Source organism: Netta rufina (genome assembly GCF_964035555.1).
Source record: "Netta rufina genome assembly, chromosome: 6".
NCBI lineage: Eukaryota > Metazoa > Chordata > Aves > Anseriformes > Anatidae > Netta > Netta rufina.
In genome coordinates, this window is record NC_140129.1 from 7,304,122 (window position 1) to 7,323,060 (window position 18,939).

At 46.7% G+C, this 18,939-nt stretch overlaps 1 protein-coding gene across 1 annotated transcript; it reads left to right on the forward strand.

Moving 5' to 3' along the window:
• Window positions 1-1,549: 1,549 nt before the first annotated feature.
• Window positions 1,550-18,506, forward strand: FRZB (frizzled related protein). Its single transcript, XM_084288804.1, has 6 exons — window positions 1,550-2,010; window positions 7,805-7,852; window positions 12,313-12,378; window positions 15,244-15,448; window positions 15,669-15,732; window positions 17,372-18,506. The coding sequence occupies exons 1-6, from the start codon at window positions 1,557-1,559 to the stop codon at window positions 17,480-17,482; spliced, it is 948 nt and encodes a 315-aa protein (XP_084144930.1). The 5' UTR covers window positions 1,550-1,556; the 3' UTR covers window positions 17,483-18,506.
• Window positions 18,507-18,939: the final 433 nt, after the last annotated feature.

The window sequence follows — 18,939 nt, forward strand, 5'->3', positions numbered from 1 at the left end:
CCCATTTTTATGACTCTGTAAGTCAATGGCTTTATGGTTTTAGTAACTGCCATGTAAAGAAGTATTGTAGGTTTGGGGGTTTTGGTGGGTTTTTGTGTTTTTATTTTCCAAGGCAGTGTACGTAAGGAAATTAAAATGTGGGTAATCCTGAGGTCGCTATGGAAAGGCTTAGGAAAGTGAAAACCTGTTCTGAATAAGTATTGTCTCATCTCAGCTGGGTTTCTGAGCAGATACCGTGTCTGGGGAGTGTGTGAGCAGAAGGGAGGAAGGCGCAGTGCTTACAGCCTAATGCAAGCTATTCCCTGCCCTACAGATGCGTTTTGTGGTGTCCGAAACTCAAACATAGCCAGCACTGAGGGCACTTGGCCTCTCCCTGCAGGTAGTTGTTACACACCAGGGAAAAAGACTAAAAAAGGTGCACCTGTCTTGTGTTTTTTCCCGGTCCTCGATGTATTCCTTTCACCTTAAGATACAGACCCTTAGGTAGTGCAAGGCAGGCAGCCGTGCTCGTGTCCCCTCCTCAGCAGCACAGGGGCCATCAGCCTCTCTCAGGAAGCTGACCCTGGCTTCTTAAACAAACAGTTGCTGTTTGTCTGCCTCCGGTGAGGGAGAAACAAGCTTGGGGAGGGGGCGTACAGACCCTGTGAAAGGGAGGAAGAAAAACCAACAAGGGAATAAATCAATCCCAGCCGTCTGGGCTAGCTGCTCCCTTCTGGTGCAGGAACAAAGCTGTCAGTGCCCGTTCCTGTCCTCTGCAGCCCTTCTGTGTGTGTACCCGAACGCAGACGCCGGCACCCCCAGGCACCCCCACATCCCTGTTAGCGAGCCCCTGCTCCCTGAAATCCGCCCTCCTGGCACCACAGCCCCACTGTTTTTCTGTTTTTTTACAAATTTGAATGGATTTATATGAGCGTAATGAGGACAACTTGGTGTGGATTAGCATGGCTCTTGTGCAATACGGTAACGAGCTTTGTTCTTGATTTCTCCTATGAGGTATTTTGGGGGCAAATTTGAGTCAGCCCAGCTGAGCACTGCTTTATTCTAGGAACTGACTTGGTGTGGTACCGTTCCCTTACTGCTGTTATTTAGGTTCATGGGTCTTAACCAAACCCTCACAGCCCCCCAGCACCCCCGGGACCTGCTTTTATCACGGAGTTTGTGCTAACCCATCAGTCCGGCACCCTGCTCGCGTGGTCGCCGCTGTCAGAGCGGTCCCTTTTGGGGCAGGATCTCCGCCACACGAGGCCGGGCGTTGTCACCGGCCACCCCACGGGTTTCACACTGCACACCGCAGCGGGATCGCTCTCCCTCCTCCACCCTCACGGAGGGGACGGGGATCCCTGCCGGGCCCGGCCCCGCTCCTTTGTTTGCTCCCTGCCCCGGGGGCGGGCCCGCGGCCGGGGCCGGGCCCGGGGCCGAGCGGGGAGCGGCGGCGGCGGCGGCGCCCGGCCCCTGAGCCGCTGGTGCCGCTGGTGGCCCGCAGCCGTCGGAGCTCGGGGCTCGGGGCTGGGGGCTCGGGGCTCGGGGCGGTGCTGCGGGGCGGTGCTGCGGGCGGCATGCGGCGGGGGCTGCGGGCGCTGGCCCTGGCCGCGCTGCTGCTGCTGGGCCGGGCGGCGGCGGGGCGGGCGGCGGCCTGCGAGCCGGTGCGCATCCCGCTGTGCCGGCCGCTGCCCTGGAACGTGACCAAGATGCCCAACCACCTGCACCACAGCACGCAGGCCAACGCCGTGCTGGCCATGGAGCAGTTCGAGGGGCTGCTGGGCACCAACTGCAGCCCGGACCTGCTCTTCTTCCTCTGCGCCATGTACGCGCCCATCTGCACCATCGACTTCCAGCAGGAGCCCATCAAGCCCTGCCGGGCCGTCTGCGAGCGAGCCCGGGCCGGCTGCGAGCCCGTCCTGCTCCGCTACCGCCACGCCTGGCCCGAGAGCCTGGCCTGCGACGAGCTGCCCCTCTACGACCGCGGCGTCTGCATCTCCCCCGAGGCCATCGTCACCGCCGAGGGTGCCGGTGAGTGCCCGACGAGCCCCCGGGCCCCCCTCCGCCGCCTCCCGGGGCTGCAGCCCCTCGGGGTGCCCCCGGGAAGGGGCCTCGCGAACGGGTCCGGAGCCGGCCGGGCTCCGAAAGCGATCGCGGTGAGAGCCGGAGGGAGGAAGGTTTTTGCTGAAAGTGCCCCCGAGTTACCTATTGCTGAGGAGCTCGGCAGCACAATGACCCCTTTGAGGGATCCCAGTGCCGGGTCCGTGAAAACTGCCTTTCAGCGAATGGGAACCTGCTGACATTCCCATTGCGGGGCTGAAAACGCTGAACCGATGCATTATGCACCGGGCTGAAAGAATCCTTCTTGAGGGAATGAAAATGCTCCTTGAGAGAGCAGGAGGAAGGATTCCTGTCCGGGGAAGAGGCGAGGTGAACACTTCCAAGTTTCATTCTCCGAACAGAGGAGCGCAGCCAAGTAGCAGACAGGGAGAGCGAGCTGCCGCGCGGCTGGCACGCAGGGCGCCTGCTCTTGCTGTGTCTCCTCAGCACTCCCAGACCTCAGGCTGCTTGTAGACCCCATCTATGAGAGCAGGCAGAAACATAAACCCACTTTTAACAGTCTTTTCTTGAGGAGGATGGTGTTCTTATTCCTTGGAAGTGAAATCTTGATTTCTCACTTTTATAAAGGAGTATGCTGCCTGCAAAGTAAGGGTAGGTGACTGTCCTGTCCTCCCAAGGTCTCCGAGTTAGTACTGGGGAGGACTTTAACGTGTTTGCCTGGTCCTTCTGGTAAGGTGGCAGCCTGAAGGACAGCACGGTCAGATGGTTACCGTGATCAGAGCAGAGGCTTTTGCAAAGCAGGGTCTGTGATACATGATGTGAAAAGGCTCCTCTGACCGAGGACACACCTTGCTAACACTCCCTCTCACCACTGAAGCAGTTGGTCTTGGCTCTGCTGTTGCTGATGCCAAGTTGAAGATCAGGTGAAGTTCACTTGTTCCTTTTTTTTGGTTGGTATCACTGTAAGGGATGAAAGACTCCTCATCGGTTGTGCTCCCCGTGCCTGGCGGGGATCAGGTAGCCACTGCTATGTCCGTGATGGAGAAGGCTGCTAAGGATAGTGGAATTGCTTTGTTTGCCTGCACAGCTTTCCTCCAGCTGAGCCTTAGAGTTAAGAGGGGCTGGGGGAACCCCTGGGCTTGTGCTGGTCTCCAAAATGTTCATTGCTGATGCAGATGCACACACACCTCAGCCTGCGTGCTCGTCTGCTGCTGCCTCTCGCGCTGTGCTTGTCTCCAGTGATGTGTTTGTCCCTGCTTTAAAGGGGGAGCTGGGTGCTGCCTGTACTAGGGAACAGGTCCATCGGTTGAATTTCTGGCTCTGCAAGTGTTAAAGTCATGGTATCAGTGGGCCATACTTGAGGAAAATAGGGAAACGTCCAGCTTCTCCAGTAGGTGCAGGAGTGACTTTGCAGTCCTTGATGTTTCCCTGTAGGCAATTGCGAGTGGTGCCTTGGTAAAGGCAGTCGTATTTCACTGTATCTTATTTTCTTAAATGTTTTGGTACTTCTAAGAAGCTCACACGTGCTGCTGCCCTAGGAGGCTGCCCTAGGAGTCCTCCTGCTCCTGTCACAAGGAGATCTGTGTCTGGTTTACATGCTTGTGGGTTTCTGTATCAGTCAAAGTGGCCTCGCTGCTGCTCCAAACCATCTGCTCATCCCTGCACATACTTCATCCCTTTGACCTGGAAGAAGAGCGGCCTGGATTAAAAGTAGACGTAAAAGTGAAGGCACATCAGGCCGTCAGTGAGATATTGGAGAAAAGGGAAACATCATAAACGTGTACAATAAGCGTCAGAACCATTTTGGGTGATCATCATAAACAGGGGATTAGAGTCCCAAATCCCTTTAGAAATACAACCTCTTAAACATTAGTGAAAAGGAAAGATTATTTAATTGATGGAGACGTGTTGCCAGATCTTTAATGAAGCCGTGGTTTCTCCACGTAGTCCGAGTCCTCTGCATCTGCCTGTACACCGAGATAAAATCACAGTCACCCAGTATCTGAATTGGTCACTGTGTGCTTCAAACAGAAGCGAAAGAAAGAACCCTTTCCCATGCTCGCTTTTCACACATTGTGACCTTCATTTCCAAAGGAGTGGTTTCCAAACACAAACTCAGGTGTGGAAGTGAGAGGAAACCTTCTGCTCCTTGCCCTGGTGATGGCTCTGAACCTGCCGGCTCAGTGTTGGTGGGAGTGGGCGATGAGGGGCTCAGCAGCCTCGTGTGCCTACGGAGCTGCCCTGTGGCCTGGGGGCTCGCATGGTCTGCATTCAGTTTCAGCTGGGACTGATCTTCACATTACTTCTGCTGTTTGTGCTTTTTCTTTTCTTGCAATTAGATAAGATGCTTGAGTTGTATGCTCAAAAGTAAGTTTTGCCAAATTGCTCCTTTTTCGCAAGGCACTCACCCAAACCTGTGGTCCAAGAATTGTTATCTTGCGCACTTACTATGCAAGTGGCTTTTATCTTCTCTCTTTGTTAGTGTTTTAATGGCTTTCCTCTGAAAAATGATTAATTAAAACAGCTTATTGGAAAAAATCGGTTTGGATTTTATCCCCCACTCTTAACCAAGATTTAGTGGGAAGCCTTTGAATCGGGGCTCTGGAGAATATTTCCTCGTTGGCAGTTCTGCTAATCATCGCCGACAGATATTTCTTTCAAAAGATTGTTTTGCAAAGACAAAACTTGGCAAAGAGCTCCACGCTGAAGAGAAGAGGAACAATAGGAAGTCAGCTGTTTATTTTTTAAAAATAGCTTTTTTAATTTCTCGTGTCTGCCTGACGACTGGAGGTCCAAGCAGCACGTGGACGAGCCTGACGGAGAAGTTCCCCCCCACCTGTCCGACGGATGGGGTGCTGTGGCTGCTGCTCAGGCTGGCCCAGGCCTTCATCATCCTCCCTTCCCTGGTGGGTGGGAAGGGACCAGGTGAGGAGAGCCTGACCTGTTGGTGGCCGTGGAGAAGATGGGGGAGCGGGAAGCCTTTACCCAGACGTGCCATGGAGTGGGGAAGGTCTCCAGCTGCCTGCACAAGCCTGCGCTTCTCTCCCTCAGTAGAAACTGCTCATCCCTCAACACACACAAGTGCCCTGAGGACGATTAGCGTCACCTTAAGGCTGGTACTCGCCTGTGCCCAGCCCTCCAAAGTCAGGAGATGAGTCACGAAGTGACACGAAGGTGCCTGCTTACTCCTCTGCCGTTCACGGGCAGACACGGTGCGCTGACCACAATTGCAGAGCACAATCCACCGTGCACCACAGCCTGAGCACAGCACAGAAACTGCAGCCGTTTCCCCAAACAGCCACTCTGCTCTGAACACACCTTCGGAGGTACTCGCCCACCGCGCAGCCAGCTGTCTCCTCACAGACCCATAGCCACTGGCCTGGGGTAGGGCACGTGGCCTGGCAAACAAACGTGTGCAGAATTAGGAAGTGGGCTGAGGTCGTGGTGTGCTGGAATTTGGTTCTGTAAAAATAATAATAATGCAATTAAGTTGTGTACCCAGGAGTGGAAGAGAACGTCTTGTGGAAAGCAGATTCAGTTTGGTGTGTGTTTGTGGTGGCAGGCTTATAGTAGGCACCTTGAGTGTTCACCACCCTCGCTGCATCAGCATTACTTCTGAGGAGAGTTCCTCGGCCACGGCAAGTGTGCGTGGCTCTGGCTTGTATTCAGCTGTAATACCAGAGGGAACTGGACCTTCAGCTGATGCTGGAGTGGTACCAAACGGGATCCAGCTGTAGGTTCGATTTCAAATTCAATAAGCTGTGGTTTCAATTCAGGCAGTGTACCCTAACAAACAGATTTATTCTCATGTCAAATGGTTATTAATGAAATCTTGTCAAGATTGGAGCTTGCTGGGCCGCGTGAAGCACCAGAAGGAGTTGTCTAGGGCATTTGCAAAGCCTGCCAGCCCTAAAAGCAAGCAGGGAATTTGGCCAAGGAAACCCAACACGAGGCTGCTGCTGGGAGGTCGTGCAGACTTGTGTCTGCCGTGGGAGCAGCCAGCAAAGTACCAGGCTGGAGGCTCAAGCACTCGTCATGCTGTTACCACGCCAGAAGGAATTTTCCAACACTACCTGATGATAGGAACTTATTTTTTAAAATTCAAGTGATTAATCCAAATGAAACACATAAGCAAGGATTAGTGTGTATGACTTGACTTGTTAGAAGGCAGCATGGAAAAGCCTTACAGCTACCATGGAAGTACAAGGTTACCGAAGACCAAATTGACACCATTAAAACCTTGTTTTTGTTCCATAAGCTAATGTACCATGGCAGTTTGGTGCTTTTTTGGAAGAAAATTTGATTTGAGGTAGCAACCAGGTATTGGACGTAAAGGAGCATCTATGCAATCATTCAATACTGTTTGCTAAATCTTTTGCTAATTAGGAGCAAAAAGTCAAAAATTTCATAGTAAGTAGGAGTACTTACTTCTGAAGTCCCAATTTTGGGAAGTTAATCATTAAGTAGGCAAGTGATTTACGTGTTTTTCAGATTTCCTTGCATCTTGCTAGTCCTTTAGCCTATCTCTGTTAATGTAAGGGAAGTTCCATGTTGCGATGAAAAGTACAAAGATAAATATGCATTAAGGTATGTTTTTTTTTTGTTTTGTTTTGTTTTTAAATGCATGGCCAAATTGGAACATCAAATAACTAATACTAGATAAACCGGTATTTTAATTATGTATTTACATAATCTATGATTAAATAACAGCCCCTGCCCTTAAAATTCAGTCTATCCGTCTAAATCCTTCACCTATGCCAAGTGTCACTCCAGGCTGTATTGCAGCCACGAGAGGAGCTGCCGTTCCGTGGCTGTGTGTTCGCTTGTTCTGTATTGCAGTAACAAGGTTGTTGTATCCAAGATACCGTAAGCATCTAAGAAAGATGATGTTGGTATGATACCAGCTTCGACAGCTGAAAAACCTGTGGAAACTTTTGGGTGTGCAGGCTTACAGAAGGGGGCTTGATCTGAAAGCTCATTTGTTTCCCATTTTATTTGTCCTTCTAATAAAGTATGCTACCTCTCTCCCCAGTCTTGTTTCTCTTGTGTCTTTTTGCTTGACTTACACAAGGTTGTGTGCATTAACATACTCGTTTCTCAAGACCAAGTATGTGTGTAAGTCCATTGAACTGTGCAATTTAATAATAGATTTGAAATTACGCATTTTACCAATGCGAGGCCCATTCTATGTACAAGAGCATCCAAAAGCAGTTTTTTGGAAGTCTGGCACAGGGCCTGTTTTTTTTCCTCCTGTTCTTTATCTCTCCTTCAAATAATCAGCATGTTTTTAAATTGAGGGGAAGGGGAAGGTCTGAAACATTTGTTTTGGCATTTGCTTCAATGATACGATTGTGGTTGGTTTGATTTCCTCAGTAACCAAAAAAAACAAACCAAAAGTAATTTCTCCTTCATCATCTAATGAAATGCAAACACTACGTGTGCTTTTTGTAGATGCTGCAAATTCCTGCCATAAATTTCCCTCCTTGTCCTGAACCTGCCAGTCTGTGCACCTCTGGAAATGGGCTATTTAATCTGCTTCAGCCCGTAATGCTGTGTGCCGTGTTTGGATGAAGCGTAGATAAGAACTGATGTCAACTCTAGCAGGAACAGGCTGGCCTCTGGAACATTGCAATCCGATTATTCATTGAGTTTTAATATACTAAATATGAGAGAAAGAGAAAGCGTTGAAGGGGGGGGGGTTGTTGAAATAATCCACTATTAAACATCCTAATGTTTCTTTCTGTATTTTACGAATCTGTGCCAGATTTCCCGATGGATTCTAATAATGGCAACTGTAGAGGCTCCGGCATCGGTGAGTACGGTTTTATAGAGCTGTATAATGAGCTGCGTAAGCACGTCCCTTTAATGCTTGATGAAGTAAGAGCAGTACTAAGTGATGCATAAATACCTGGCTTTGTCTTGAGATCCTGTAGATTGTGCTTTTGACTGGTACCTGTATCCATCACGGGAAGGTGAGATCTGGGGCTGGTAAACCTGTGTACTTCTGGCCAAATCAGCCCTCCAGCTCTTGTTTCTTCTGCTTTTGCCAGGGCAAAATTGCCATGAAGTCAAGGTGGCCATGCTGGTCTCACGACGAGTTCTGTCTCGAACAGTGAGAATGATCATTACATGAATTTTCCTCCCTCCCACCAAAAATGTCATTATTTCTTCAGCTCTTCCAGTTGTTTTTCCATGCATAACTGAAAATGCAGGGAGGAAAATAATGCTGTAGCCGTTGGCAGGCTTTAACTAGCATACCAGTATGAGTTTTTATTTAACTGAGAAGTGCTTACTGCAGTGATGAAAATCCCAAGTGTTTAAACCACAAAGCGACGCAGTAGGACGTTTGGATTGTACGTACCAAAAGAAACGTCCTTACACCTATAAATACCATTGCTGTGAGTTGTAAGGAAAGAAGCAGTGAAGTTGCAGATGCTCACAGTAACGTGCTGCAGAAGTAAAGTGAAAGAAGTTAGAGATGTAATGTTCCTTTTGTTATTTATTCATTTTAGCCAAAAGAGGCTAGATTCAAGCAGGCTGTTTGAGATTCAGTCGAAAAGGAAAAATGCAGTGCTTTCTGCCCTATTTTCCTTAATGTTAATTCCCTTTGTGGCGCACTGGTGAGTAGGCTAGCTCTCTCAGTCACTGAGGGTAAAAACAGGGTTGTGGTTCATTCTGACTTGCAAATTAAATTCTGACCTCTCTGTAGATAATGGCAAAACTCCCGTTAACCTGAGGAGATGGAGAATGAGACCTTCTGAGGCTGTTTTTATTCCAACAGCTCCCCCGTTGCTTTTTTTGTTGTTGTTGTTTCATTTTGTTTTTGCTGGAACTGAGCAAAATCCCTTGAGTGCTGCCACTATTCACAGGCAGTGCAAAGCAAAGCAAAGCCCAGTTCAGTAGCTAGCAGATTATAGAAAGGTGCATTTGTTGCTCAAGCAAGCCAATGACTATAGGTTTTCTTGAATTTTATTACCATTCCCATGGAATTTTTCTTCTCCAGAGGTGCTGACCAGCTACAGTACATGCCGAGGTCCAGTTTATTAATGTAAGCACCTAAATATGGTTGTGGAATGTACAGTTAGATACCAAGGTTTGCTAACTTCAGCACTCATCTCCTGCCACCTTATATCAAAAATATCTTCAGAACTGCCTGCCTTTAGGGATGCAGGCTTGAAAACTCACATCCAAAACAGAGGGTAAAGATGCATGGAGCTGATGAAGGAGAAGGACAATGTTCTTATTGCTAGCTTTTATTGTCGGAATGCAGATTGTGGTCCAATGTGCTATATCCATTTCAGCTGGCTTTTTTGCCTCTTGGAAGTAAGCTAGATTTCTGTCGGCTTCCTGAGATGCTTTTCAGTCATTTAGACATTTTTTCCAGGCTTTTTTCTCCATTAACTTATCAGGGAAGCATTTGCCAGGTTTGAGCACGTGTTTATGTTGTGCGCACACGTGTATGTAAGATGGCAGTTTGAAGATAGCAGCTACAACAGAGAATCTTTTCCCCTGTAATCCATTGGTTTGGGTATTTACAGGGAGCTGTTTCCCATGGTATAGATGCTGAGCATTCATTAGTATTGTGTTGACTTGTATTAAAAAAGAATATTTAATGGCAAAGCCAGCTGAGATCTCAGCCCCAACTTGATGTGAGCCTCTGCTCCCTGTCTTGGTTTATAATGAGTTTGGGTTTGCAGTTTCAGAGCTCTTCTGGTGGCTTTGGAGGAGAGAATCATGTCAAATGGGACTTGCCCTTAGCACCACGAGACACAGTGCATTTTTAACACAATTCTTTTGCAGCCACCCTCTGAGGATGTTCCCTGCTCTGGGAAGGCTCAGATTTACAAGAAATATGCATCAATCAAAAGAGTGTTTTCTAATCCTCGCATCGCGCTCCCGCTGAAAGCCGCTGTACCAGGCGTTGGGAGAGATGAGCTGCTTCTTGCTCTGCGGCTGGCTGACCTTGGCAAGTGTCCCTGTGCCAGTCTCTGCATTTCTAAGTAGTAGAAACAGTGCGTCATTTTGTAAAGTTCTCGGAAATACAAACTTGTAAAGGACGAGGACAGCGGGAAGGTACCCTTTGTGAAGAGCACAGCCAGGTCTATCCACTAAGTTCTACACCAAGAATAATCAAAGGCACTCCTCAAATTTAAAACAAATAATCAAGTTAAAAGGCAATCCAGTATTACCTTAAAATGAGGGAAATGTGAGGCTATATGTCCTTGTCCTGTAATTTAGACTATGTTTTTCTACCTGTGCCACAGACCAAAGTGTTGCTGAGCAGAAGAGTATAAAATGTGTTGGATGCTAATGCCGAGATGCCTGCGCGAGTGTGGGTCGTAGGAGCCTCTTGTATGGCCTGTCTTGAGGCAGCTTATAAAATGGGCCATAATTCAGTCTAAAATATGTATGAGCTCCCACAGGCAGAAGAGAAGCCAAAAATCACTTCCCTTCTCAGCTTATATTATTTTAACACAGTCATACAAAAGCTGAAGTCTGTAGGATCCTATATATAGATTCCTGAGGACATTTGAAATTCAAGGAAACAATATCCTCTTCTTGTGCGATGTTCTTCTCTTTCCTGGATTTTTGGTACTTTCAACTACAAAAATCCTTGCAATCCAAAATAAATAATAACTCGAGAAGTCCATAACCGCAAGATACCATCTTTGTATTTAATGCAGAAGTCTTAAAAAGAAAATAAAAGTTCTTCCCCAAACTCTTCGTGGTGGATTTAACTAAATCCCCGGCATCATTATTTTAGAACAGTGTTGTACAGAAATAGGCTGTATTGAGTCTTCTTTCACTTAGGTGCTGGGTGAAATGCAGCCAGGAGGCAGGGGTGCTATTTAGGACACAGAGTACGACTGAGGACACCAGAGTCCTGCTCACAGCTCACCTGTTCTTTCCCAAAGGAGATTTTGTTTCCACTGGTGCATTACATTGGATGACCACATATGGGTAATACTGGGACCTGCGGTTGGAAATGGGTGACGTTTCTGGCTGGGTCTGAGTGTGAGAGGCCACCAAACTAACTGCACGCTAGCAGTTAGTTTGTGTTCTGAAGGTCATCCATCCTGCGAGGTGGGCTAGTAATTTCCCTGCTTTAATTAAACCTGAGGTACAGGATCCCAATGTTATACAGCGAGCCCAAGCAGGAGGGTGGCCCAGATTTGTTGTTAGGCATGTCCAAATCCCACACGTACGGCACAAGCTCCCATTATACCCAGGGCCGATGACCCACGGTGTAGGTTTTAGGCTGGTGGCAGCCTCTCCACATTACTCCTTCCAATTTAGACAGCGAGTGTGCTGGTGGAACCACAGTGGGTTCTAGGGGATGTTGCCAAGAAACTGCTGATCTTTCCTCCTTGGAAAGCGCAAGCTGCAGGCATCTGCTGAGCTCTGTGCTCAATGAGGTGGTTGTTGCCCTGAATCGGAGGTTTTTAGCTGCTGGCCCTGCTGCCTGCTGGTCAATGCCTCCATTCCCTCCTCTGGCTCTCTCAGTTTTCAGTCCCACACTCCATAACACAGGCTCATGAGTAGCTCCTTGTTTTAGTTACACCTACGCAGACATTTGTTACTCCAGGAATTTTCAGTCCTCATAATTTCTTAAGGGAGAATTCAGCACTGCCCCTCCTTAGGTTGTTTCGAGCGAAATGAGTTGGGAACTGAGGAAACAGCATCCCTGAGGTGAAGGAGCCTGGTTTCTTGCCTTTATCCCTTGCTGCTACGTGGCTTATACCTTTAGGATGAAATATAGTGCCAGTGCCAGGTGGGTTTCCTGCAAGTCCTGAATGAGTAACCTGCCTGACCACTGCTGGGTGCGCCCTCTTGGCCAGGGACTCTGCTGCTGACACGAGACCTGAAAGTTATGCCCTGGGATGTGTCAAAGCCCCGTGCTGGATGTAGCCCTTAATTTCTCAGCTGGATCTGTATTTTAGATGAAGCACTGTCTGTAGGACATACATGAAAAAAAAACGGTTGAGGGTTTTGTTGGTTTTTTTTGGAGGCTAGGGTTTTGTTGTTGTTTTGTTTGTTTTTATTCTTTTTTTTTTTTTTAATTTCATCTTGTCAATTTTCTTCTGGAAACCTCTGCTGCTCACTTTCAGAACATCTTCCAGCAGAAGTACCCTGTGCTTTTTAACATTTAACTTCTCTGTACTAACTAAGTAAATTCAGGGAGATACTTGTCAGGTGTGACCGTGGGGTTTGGGGGAGATTGTCAGTGACCAAATGCTGTTTTCTTTCTAAACAAAAGTTTCTGTTTTGTAGAGCGCTGCAAATGCAAGCCTATTAAAGCTACCCAGAAGACCTATCTGCGCAACAATTACAACTACGGTAAGGACAGCCGCGTGGCCAGCTCCCAAGCCCTGTAGGAGAAGGCTACAGTAAGAGAATTAAATGGGGCTGGGAAGAATTTCACAGCAATAGCCCATGGACCCAATTACTGATGGTTAATCCAGTAGTACTTATTACAGATGTGGCCTGAAACATTTCCAAATTCAAAACTGAGAGTGTTTGCAGAGGGATGAAGGGGATTAGCTTAATAGGGTAGTACAAGAGTGTCTCTGTTGACACTGCGTGGTAGTTAATTCAGCGTCAGCATGGGCATTCGGGGTTCATGCACTTCTTTAGTGCAAAGAGTCATTTGGCAGAAGTGACATTGTGGGCTGCTGCGCTTGAACCTCCTCTTGTATTTACAGCTCCGATGCGTTCTGCTTGCACAGGAAGGGATGTTTTTGGTAATTCTTAGGCCTGCAAACTCACCCTGGCATCTTACAGACATACTAGGCTTTTGCCTTCTTGTGCATTGAAGCCTTCAATTAACATCTTTCTAGCTGTGTTACACTGGCAGTAACACCTGTAAAAGTGCACGGTGTCTGTATTATGTCCTCTGTTGCCCAGGTTGCCCTGGTTTTCTATCACAGGTCCACTCTGCTACTTCTATTCATGCTGCTTGTTTCAACCAAATTAAGCCAAGGAGGTTGATGAATACGTATCACTGAGGGGAACTGAACAGTCAGGTCTGTTCTTGCTCCTATTACTCATGTGAACTGCCTGAAGTTCACTGAACTTAAACACTTCATTTCAGTGGTAGCGATTGCTTAATATTTATTAAGATTATGCATTTATCCAACTGTTGCCATATAAGCTTCCTTTCAAAAATAAATCCTATGGAAAGCTAAAAGCTTGTAACTGCTGCTTCAACTGCATGAAGTTCAACAAGGCCAAGTGCCGAGTCCTGCACCTGGGGCACAATAACCCCAAGCAGAGCTACAGGCTGGGAGAGGAATGGTTGGAGAGCTGCCAGGCAGAGAAGGACCTGGGAGTGATGGTGGATAGTCGGCTGAATATGAGCCAGCAGTGCGCTCAGGTGGCCAAGAAGGCCAACGGCATCCTGGCTTGTATCAGGAACAGTGTGGCCAGCAGGGCTAGGGAGGTGATCGTCCCCCTGTACTCAGCTCTGGTGAGGCCGCACCTCGAGTACTGTGTTCAGTTTTGGGCCCCTCACTACAAGAAGGACATGGAGGTGCTTGAGAGGGTGCAGAGAAGGGCGACGAAGCTGGTGAGGGGCCTGGAGAACAAGTCCTACGAGGAGCGGCTGAGGGAGCTGGGCTTGTTCAGCCTGGAGAAGAGGAGGCTCAGGGGTGACCTTATCGCTCTTTTTAGGTACCTCAAGGGAGGCTGTAGCGAGGTGGGGGTTGGCCTGTTCTCCCACGTGCCTGGTGACAGGACGAGGGGGAATGGGCTTAAGTTGAGCCAGGGGAGTTTTAGGTTAGATGTTAGGAAGAACTTCTTCGCTGAAAGGGTTGTGAGGCACTGGAACAGGCTGCCCAGGGAAGTGGTGGAGTCACCATCCCTGGAAGTCTTCAAAAGACGTTTAGATGTAGAGCTTAGGGATATGGTTTAGTGGAGGGCTGTTAGCGTTAGGTTGGAGGTTGGACTCGATGACCTTGAGGTCTCTTCCAACCTAGAAAATTCTGTGATTCTGTGCATTCAGTCAGACGTTGCTGATGTATTTGAGGTGACTAGTTTTGCATTGTTTGGGGTTTGTTTGGGGAATTGCTCCAGACTGACTGGTCTGTAGTGGGATTACACACTTGCACTTGGTGGTCACTGAGCGTGCTGCAGATGGCTGTGTGCGAGCTGGCGGAGATGACCCCTCAGCACTTCGTATTCTCAGTCATATTGTATCCCTCTTTTCTCACCTGTGGAAGTAAAGAGGTTTCAGAATGCATTGGAAAGAACACCAAACTGAAGTAGGATTTTGTTTTAAACTCTTAAGAGGTCTTAAGAAAGAGGATCACTAGATAAATTGTGTTAAATGCATACCAGTTATTGATTGATTGTTTTTAATGTGGCTGCAGTACGTGCTGGCTGATTGTCTTCGTGGACAATATATGCGAAGAGATGAGTTGTACTAGTCCACAGTTTTCAGATCTGTAATGGTTTTCATTTGCAAGCTGTTAAAGATGTGATATTCTCTAGAGTGTGACCTCTGGATTTGCTTTGCATTTACATGTGGCATCAGTTCACTGGTCACCATGAGAGGCCCAAAAATCTGTTGTCTTTGAAAGGCAACTTTCCCTCCTGTGCAACTTAAGGCAAAAAGAAAGGGCAGGGGAAGAAACAATTAAGCGGGTCACCAGGTCAAGATCAGGAGCGTTTGGAGTTCATAAAGAACAGAGCAGATTGGTGCTGGGTCACTGGAGAGAGAATCAAAAAGGTAAGGGCCTGTCATCCAGCAGAGATAGCGATACAATAAGTTTTCATGCATATGCACATTTCGTGAAAGGCCAAGAGTGACAAATTAAGTTCGGTCACATGTACTCCAAGCAGTCAAAGAAGGAGTGGTTGTGGCACAAGGGAGAAGAAGGGCACACAAGGAATGAATTAAATGCATGAAGTGGAAAGAGAAAAGAGGAGGGGATGCTAAAAGTAAAGCCCAAATTGCATAGGACAGAAATCCAACATAATTCCTATTTGTGACCCACAATGTTTTGAGATATACCCAGCTACCTGCAGCCTCTGGGTGGAGGGGGAAGCAGTGGACAGATGGGGGCAGGGGGGTTGCTTGAGTCCAGCTAAGCTCCTGATAATGGCCCATACAAAAGTCTAATCCCAGAGGTCACTGAGAACCACCCCGGGTGACCTGCATTATCCACTGCCGTTAACTATACTTTTTTACTCATTTCTTCCCAGTCATTCGGGCGAAAGTGAAGGAGGTGAAGACTAAATGTCACGACGTCACTGCGGTAGTGGAAGTCAAGGAGATTCTCAAATCTTCCCTTGTGAACATCCCAAAGGACACTGTAAACCTTTACACAAACTCCGGCTGCCTGTGCCCCCCGCTCAGTGCGAACGAAGAGTACATCATCATGGGCTACGAAGACGAGGAGCGCTCCAGGTAACTTGCGGCGTTACCCTCGAGGTGTTTTCTATTGTTTGTTTCCCTGCCCCTGGAGCTTGCATAGAGTCACCTGCAAAGAGAAACTTGGTGTCACTCTTTGGATCACCTTCCAATATAATAATCATCTTCTCTACTAGGGGGACTGCCAGGGGTCACAGAGCTCTGGGGTTGTACAGGTAGTGCGTACCTGCTGATGTTGGACTGTCTCCTTCTGCAGGTTACTCTTGGTGGAAGGCTCCATCGCTGAGAAATGGAAGGATCGACTGGGTAAAAAAGTCAAGGTAAGAAAATGGCTCACCAGAAGCCAAATGTTGTAGATACCATGAAACAGCTACCAAAGCTTGTCAAAATTAAGAAAGAAAATGCCTATGCTGAGCCCAGTTAATTAATAGGAGTGAGTGTTTTAACTCTGTAGGCAAACTGTGCCTTCTGCAACGCTATGCACTTCATTGGGATCGTACGGCTAGTGAAAAAGAGAAGGCTTTACAAGTGTCTTCCAAACTAAGTCAGAATTATACTTTTCAGATTTTAATACTCTTGCAATCTAGTTCACAAATTATGGGGGTTAGCAGATATTGTAAATTTGTCTCTCTGGCTTAGATGATGGAGGTGCATAATAAGAAAGTCTTGCATTTTATGCACAGTATCCAATTGGAAGTAACAAAGGCAAATGATATATGAGAATATACTCTATAATGTTTTCTAATTGTAAAGTACTCTAATGCCTTCCAAGCCCTGGAAGCATGGCCTTTGTGCTTTGATGCACAGCAGAGTATCGGCGATTTTGTCATTGCTAGGAGTGTCATTTTACACAGATTGTTCTTATTTTCAAATGGTTTCTTAACTTTTGTCTTACCACAGTGGTTGTGCCTGTGCAAACCAGGCTCCTCTTCCACTGAAATCTTTCTTCAACTGTTTTAATGGTGGCTGGCAGGAAAATACTGTTCTCATTACAAATACAAGATTTGGTACATCCACAGAGATTACATGAGGGAAAAGATATGGGGATCTTATTCCAAGTTGCTGTTTGATTTGGCAGAACTTTCCAAGATGCAGTGCCGCAGAGCAAACACCGCGTTGCTGCTGTGGGCTGATCTCTGCTTAGTCCCAGCCTGGGGGTGGCAGGGTGATTTATGGTTTCTTTCTTGGAAGCTCACTTATTTTCTCACTTATTTTCTCACTTTTTGCACAGCTGGGATTGCCTTGTATTGAGGATTGGTTTCAGTTCAATTCAGATGTTTTTCTGCCCACCACGGGTTTCAATATGCAGAGCATTTTTGTGATGGCTCTAGAGCCTCAGCAGTGAAGAGGCCCACAGATATAAAAAAGCAATAACTAAGCTCCATTTTTATTTTTTTTTCCAGTCCTGTGATTTCTTAATCTTGTTTGTTCTTGCCACACTTCCAGTTCTGGTAGCTCCTGATAGAAATTAGCTGTGGATAAGGCTTACGAAGGTTTTTGTGTCACTATGTGAAATGATTTCTGGTACAGTAGTGGTGCTTGCATCAGGAAACTAGTTGTATAATTTGAAGTATAAAGGGCAAGAAATTACTGATTAGGAATTTAGGGCATTGATGGCTTCATAACTTCAGACTGTGTTTAGTGAGGTGCACAAGCTGATGAGAAGGTGAAACACTTTTCTGCTGAAGCTGTTGTACCTTGCATTGGCCCTTTCATTCACAGAATATACAAGAAAATCAGGCCAGGGAATGGATGCTCCTCTCCGTTCGAAATAATAATACTTACAACATCACATTCCTCCCCTTGGGCCCAACATGGGGTATCGCAGGGGCAACAATGACAGTTTTTTTTTGTCAGTGTTGCTTGCAAATGCACGTAGTTGTCCTACTTACAATATTTATAAAGCTTAGCTCCTTCTTCTGCTAACTCTCTGCAATTCATCTGCATTTTGATGCGCAGCGCTGGGATCAAAAGCTCCGCCACCTCGGCAAGGGGAAAGGAGAGCCAGGACAAAGTGATGCAGCGCCCAAGCCCGGCAAGGCCAGCAACCCCCGGCAAGCTCGCAGCTAGAAGTGAAACGCCCTACGCCGAAATTCAGTGGACTATCTGTCAAGACTTCACTGTTGGAGCAGCAAAGGAGAAATTGCACTATTGCACGTTATATTCTATTGTTTACTACAAAATAATGTTTTAGCTTATATTAGTTTTTATTCTTCCTCTTGTTTTCTGCCTTTTTGGTTTGGTTTGGTTTTGGATGCGTGCAAGCTCTGGAAATATAAATATATATTTCTGTTACTAAAAAACTGCCCTTACGAGGCGGGGAGAGGTCAGGACGTGCTGAAGTTGCCATTTTATCTCCCAAATCTTCTTTGGGGGAGAACCGGTGCAAGCAGGAGATTTGGCACAACCCTTCTTTAAATCACAACCCCCACTGGCTTCCTTGGGCCGGTCCTCGTCACAGCCATGGCCACTGTTTGCAGAAACCCCTTGCTGGGGAGGGGAATTTGTTGATGTAAGTGCATAATTTTTATTTCTGAAACAAAATAGCCATATATGTATTAATTTAGACACAGTTCAAGTCACATGGCACTTCTGGAAGAATAATGGAAAAGAAGATAAAATTTGAATACTCCCTGGACTTTGTAGGAAACCTCACAGTCGTGCCACCGCAGGACTTAATTTATCATACACTTTTTCTCTTATAATGGCAGTTTCTTTTTTTTTTTTTTTTTTTCCTCTTCTTCTTTCTCTCTGCTGAGTTGTAGGAATAGACTGACTTACCAGGCCTGCTCCTCAGTACAGGTCTGCACTTTATCATTTGGATTTTGTGGTTTTATTCTTCAATCTGTGCCTACATAAGCAAGTGTTCAATGCTCAGTAAAATACGTCCAATAAAAATCTTGTAGTTCTCAGCATGGACCTTATCTGACTTTTGAACCAACATCATATTTTTATATTGCTGTTCAAAATATAAAAACCAAAACCCCTTTGTTTTTGTACTTTTATAAAATTCTTTGCAGATAGTAACAACGTATTTGAAATTATCACTCTGTTCTTCTGTTTTTCTATTCTCTCTTGCTCAAAAGAAATTAAAGTGATGTAAATAAAATAAGTCCTCTCCATGTGTAGTTACAGAGGGGAACTACTCGAGATGCAAATGGCTGTTGGGTTCTCAGCTTGTATTTTCTGTGGTCACCCTAGCACGCTTAAATGCATTCGGGCTGCCTCTTGTTAACACAGAAGTGCTGCAGTTGTTAGGTTGAAAATGTGCTGATAACAAGTAAACCCAGAAGTATTTGGGAACGTTTATAATATTATGTTATTTTAAGATTCCAGTTAATAACCAAAGGTCTCAGGGCAAGTCTTCCCTCCGTGTGGATATCAGGCAAGTTGAAACATAGACCTGTGTCCTGCAAAATTTGCAATCTGTTGAGTTTTCTTTTTGCTTTGTTTTGTTTTGATTTTTTTTTTTTTTTTTTTTTGCTTTTAAATAAAGGGGTAGTGTAGGGAGGAGATTGGTTGTGAAG

Excerpts from the sequence above, each read along its gene's own strand:
- FRZB (XM_084288804.1), top strand. The coding sequence starts at position 1,557 with ATGCGGCGGGGGCTGCGGGCGCTGGCCCTGGCCGCGCTGCTGCTGCTG. Across the intron at positions 7,853-12,312 it reads CTGTAGAGGCTCCGGCATCG|AGCGCTGCAAATGCAAGCCT; the intron begins GTGAGTACGGTT and ends TCTGTTTTGTAG. Across the intron at positions 12,379-15,243 it reads GCGCAACAATTACAACTACG|TCATTCGGGCGAAAGTGAAG; the intron begins GTAAGGACAGCC and ends ATTTCTTCCCAG.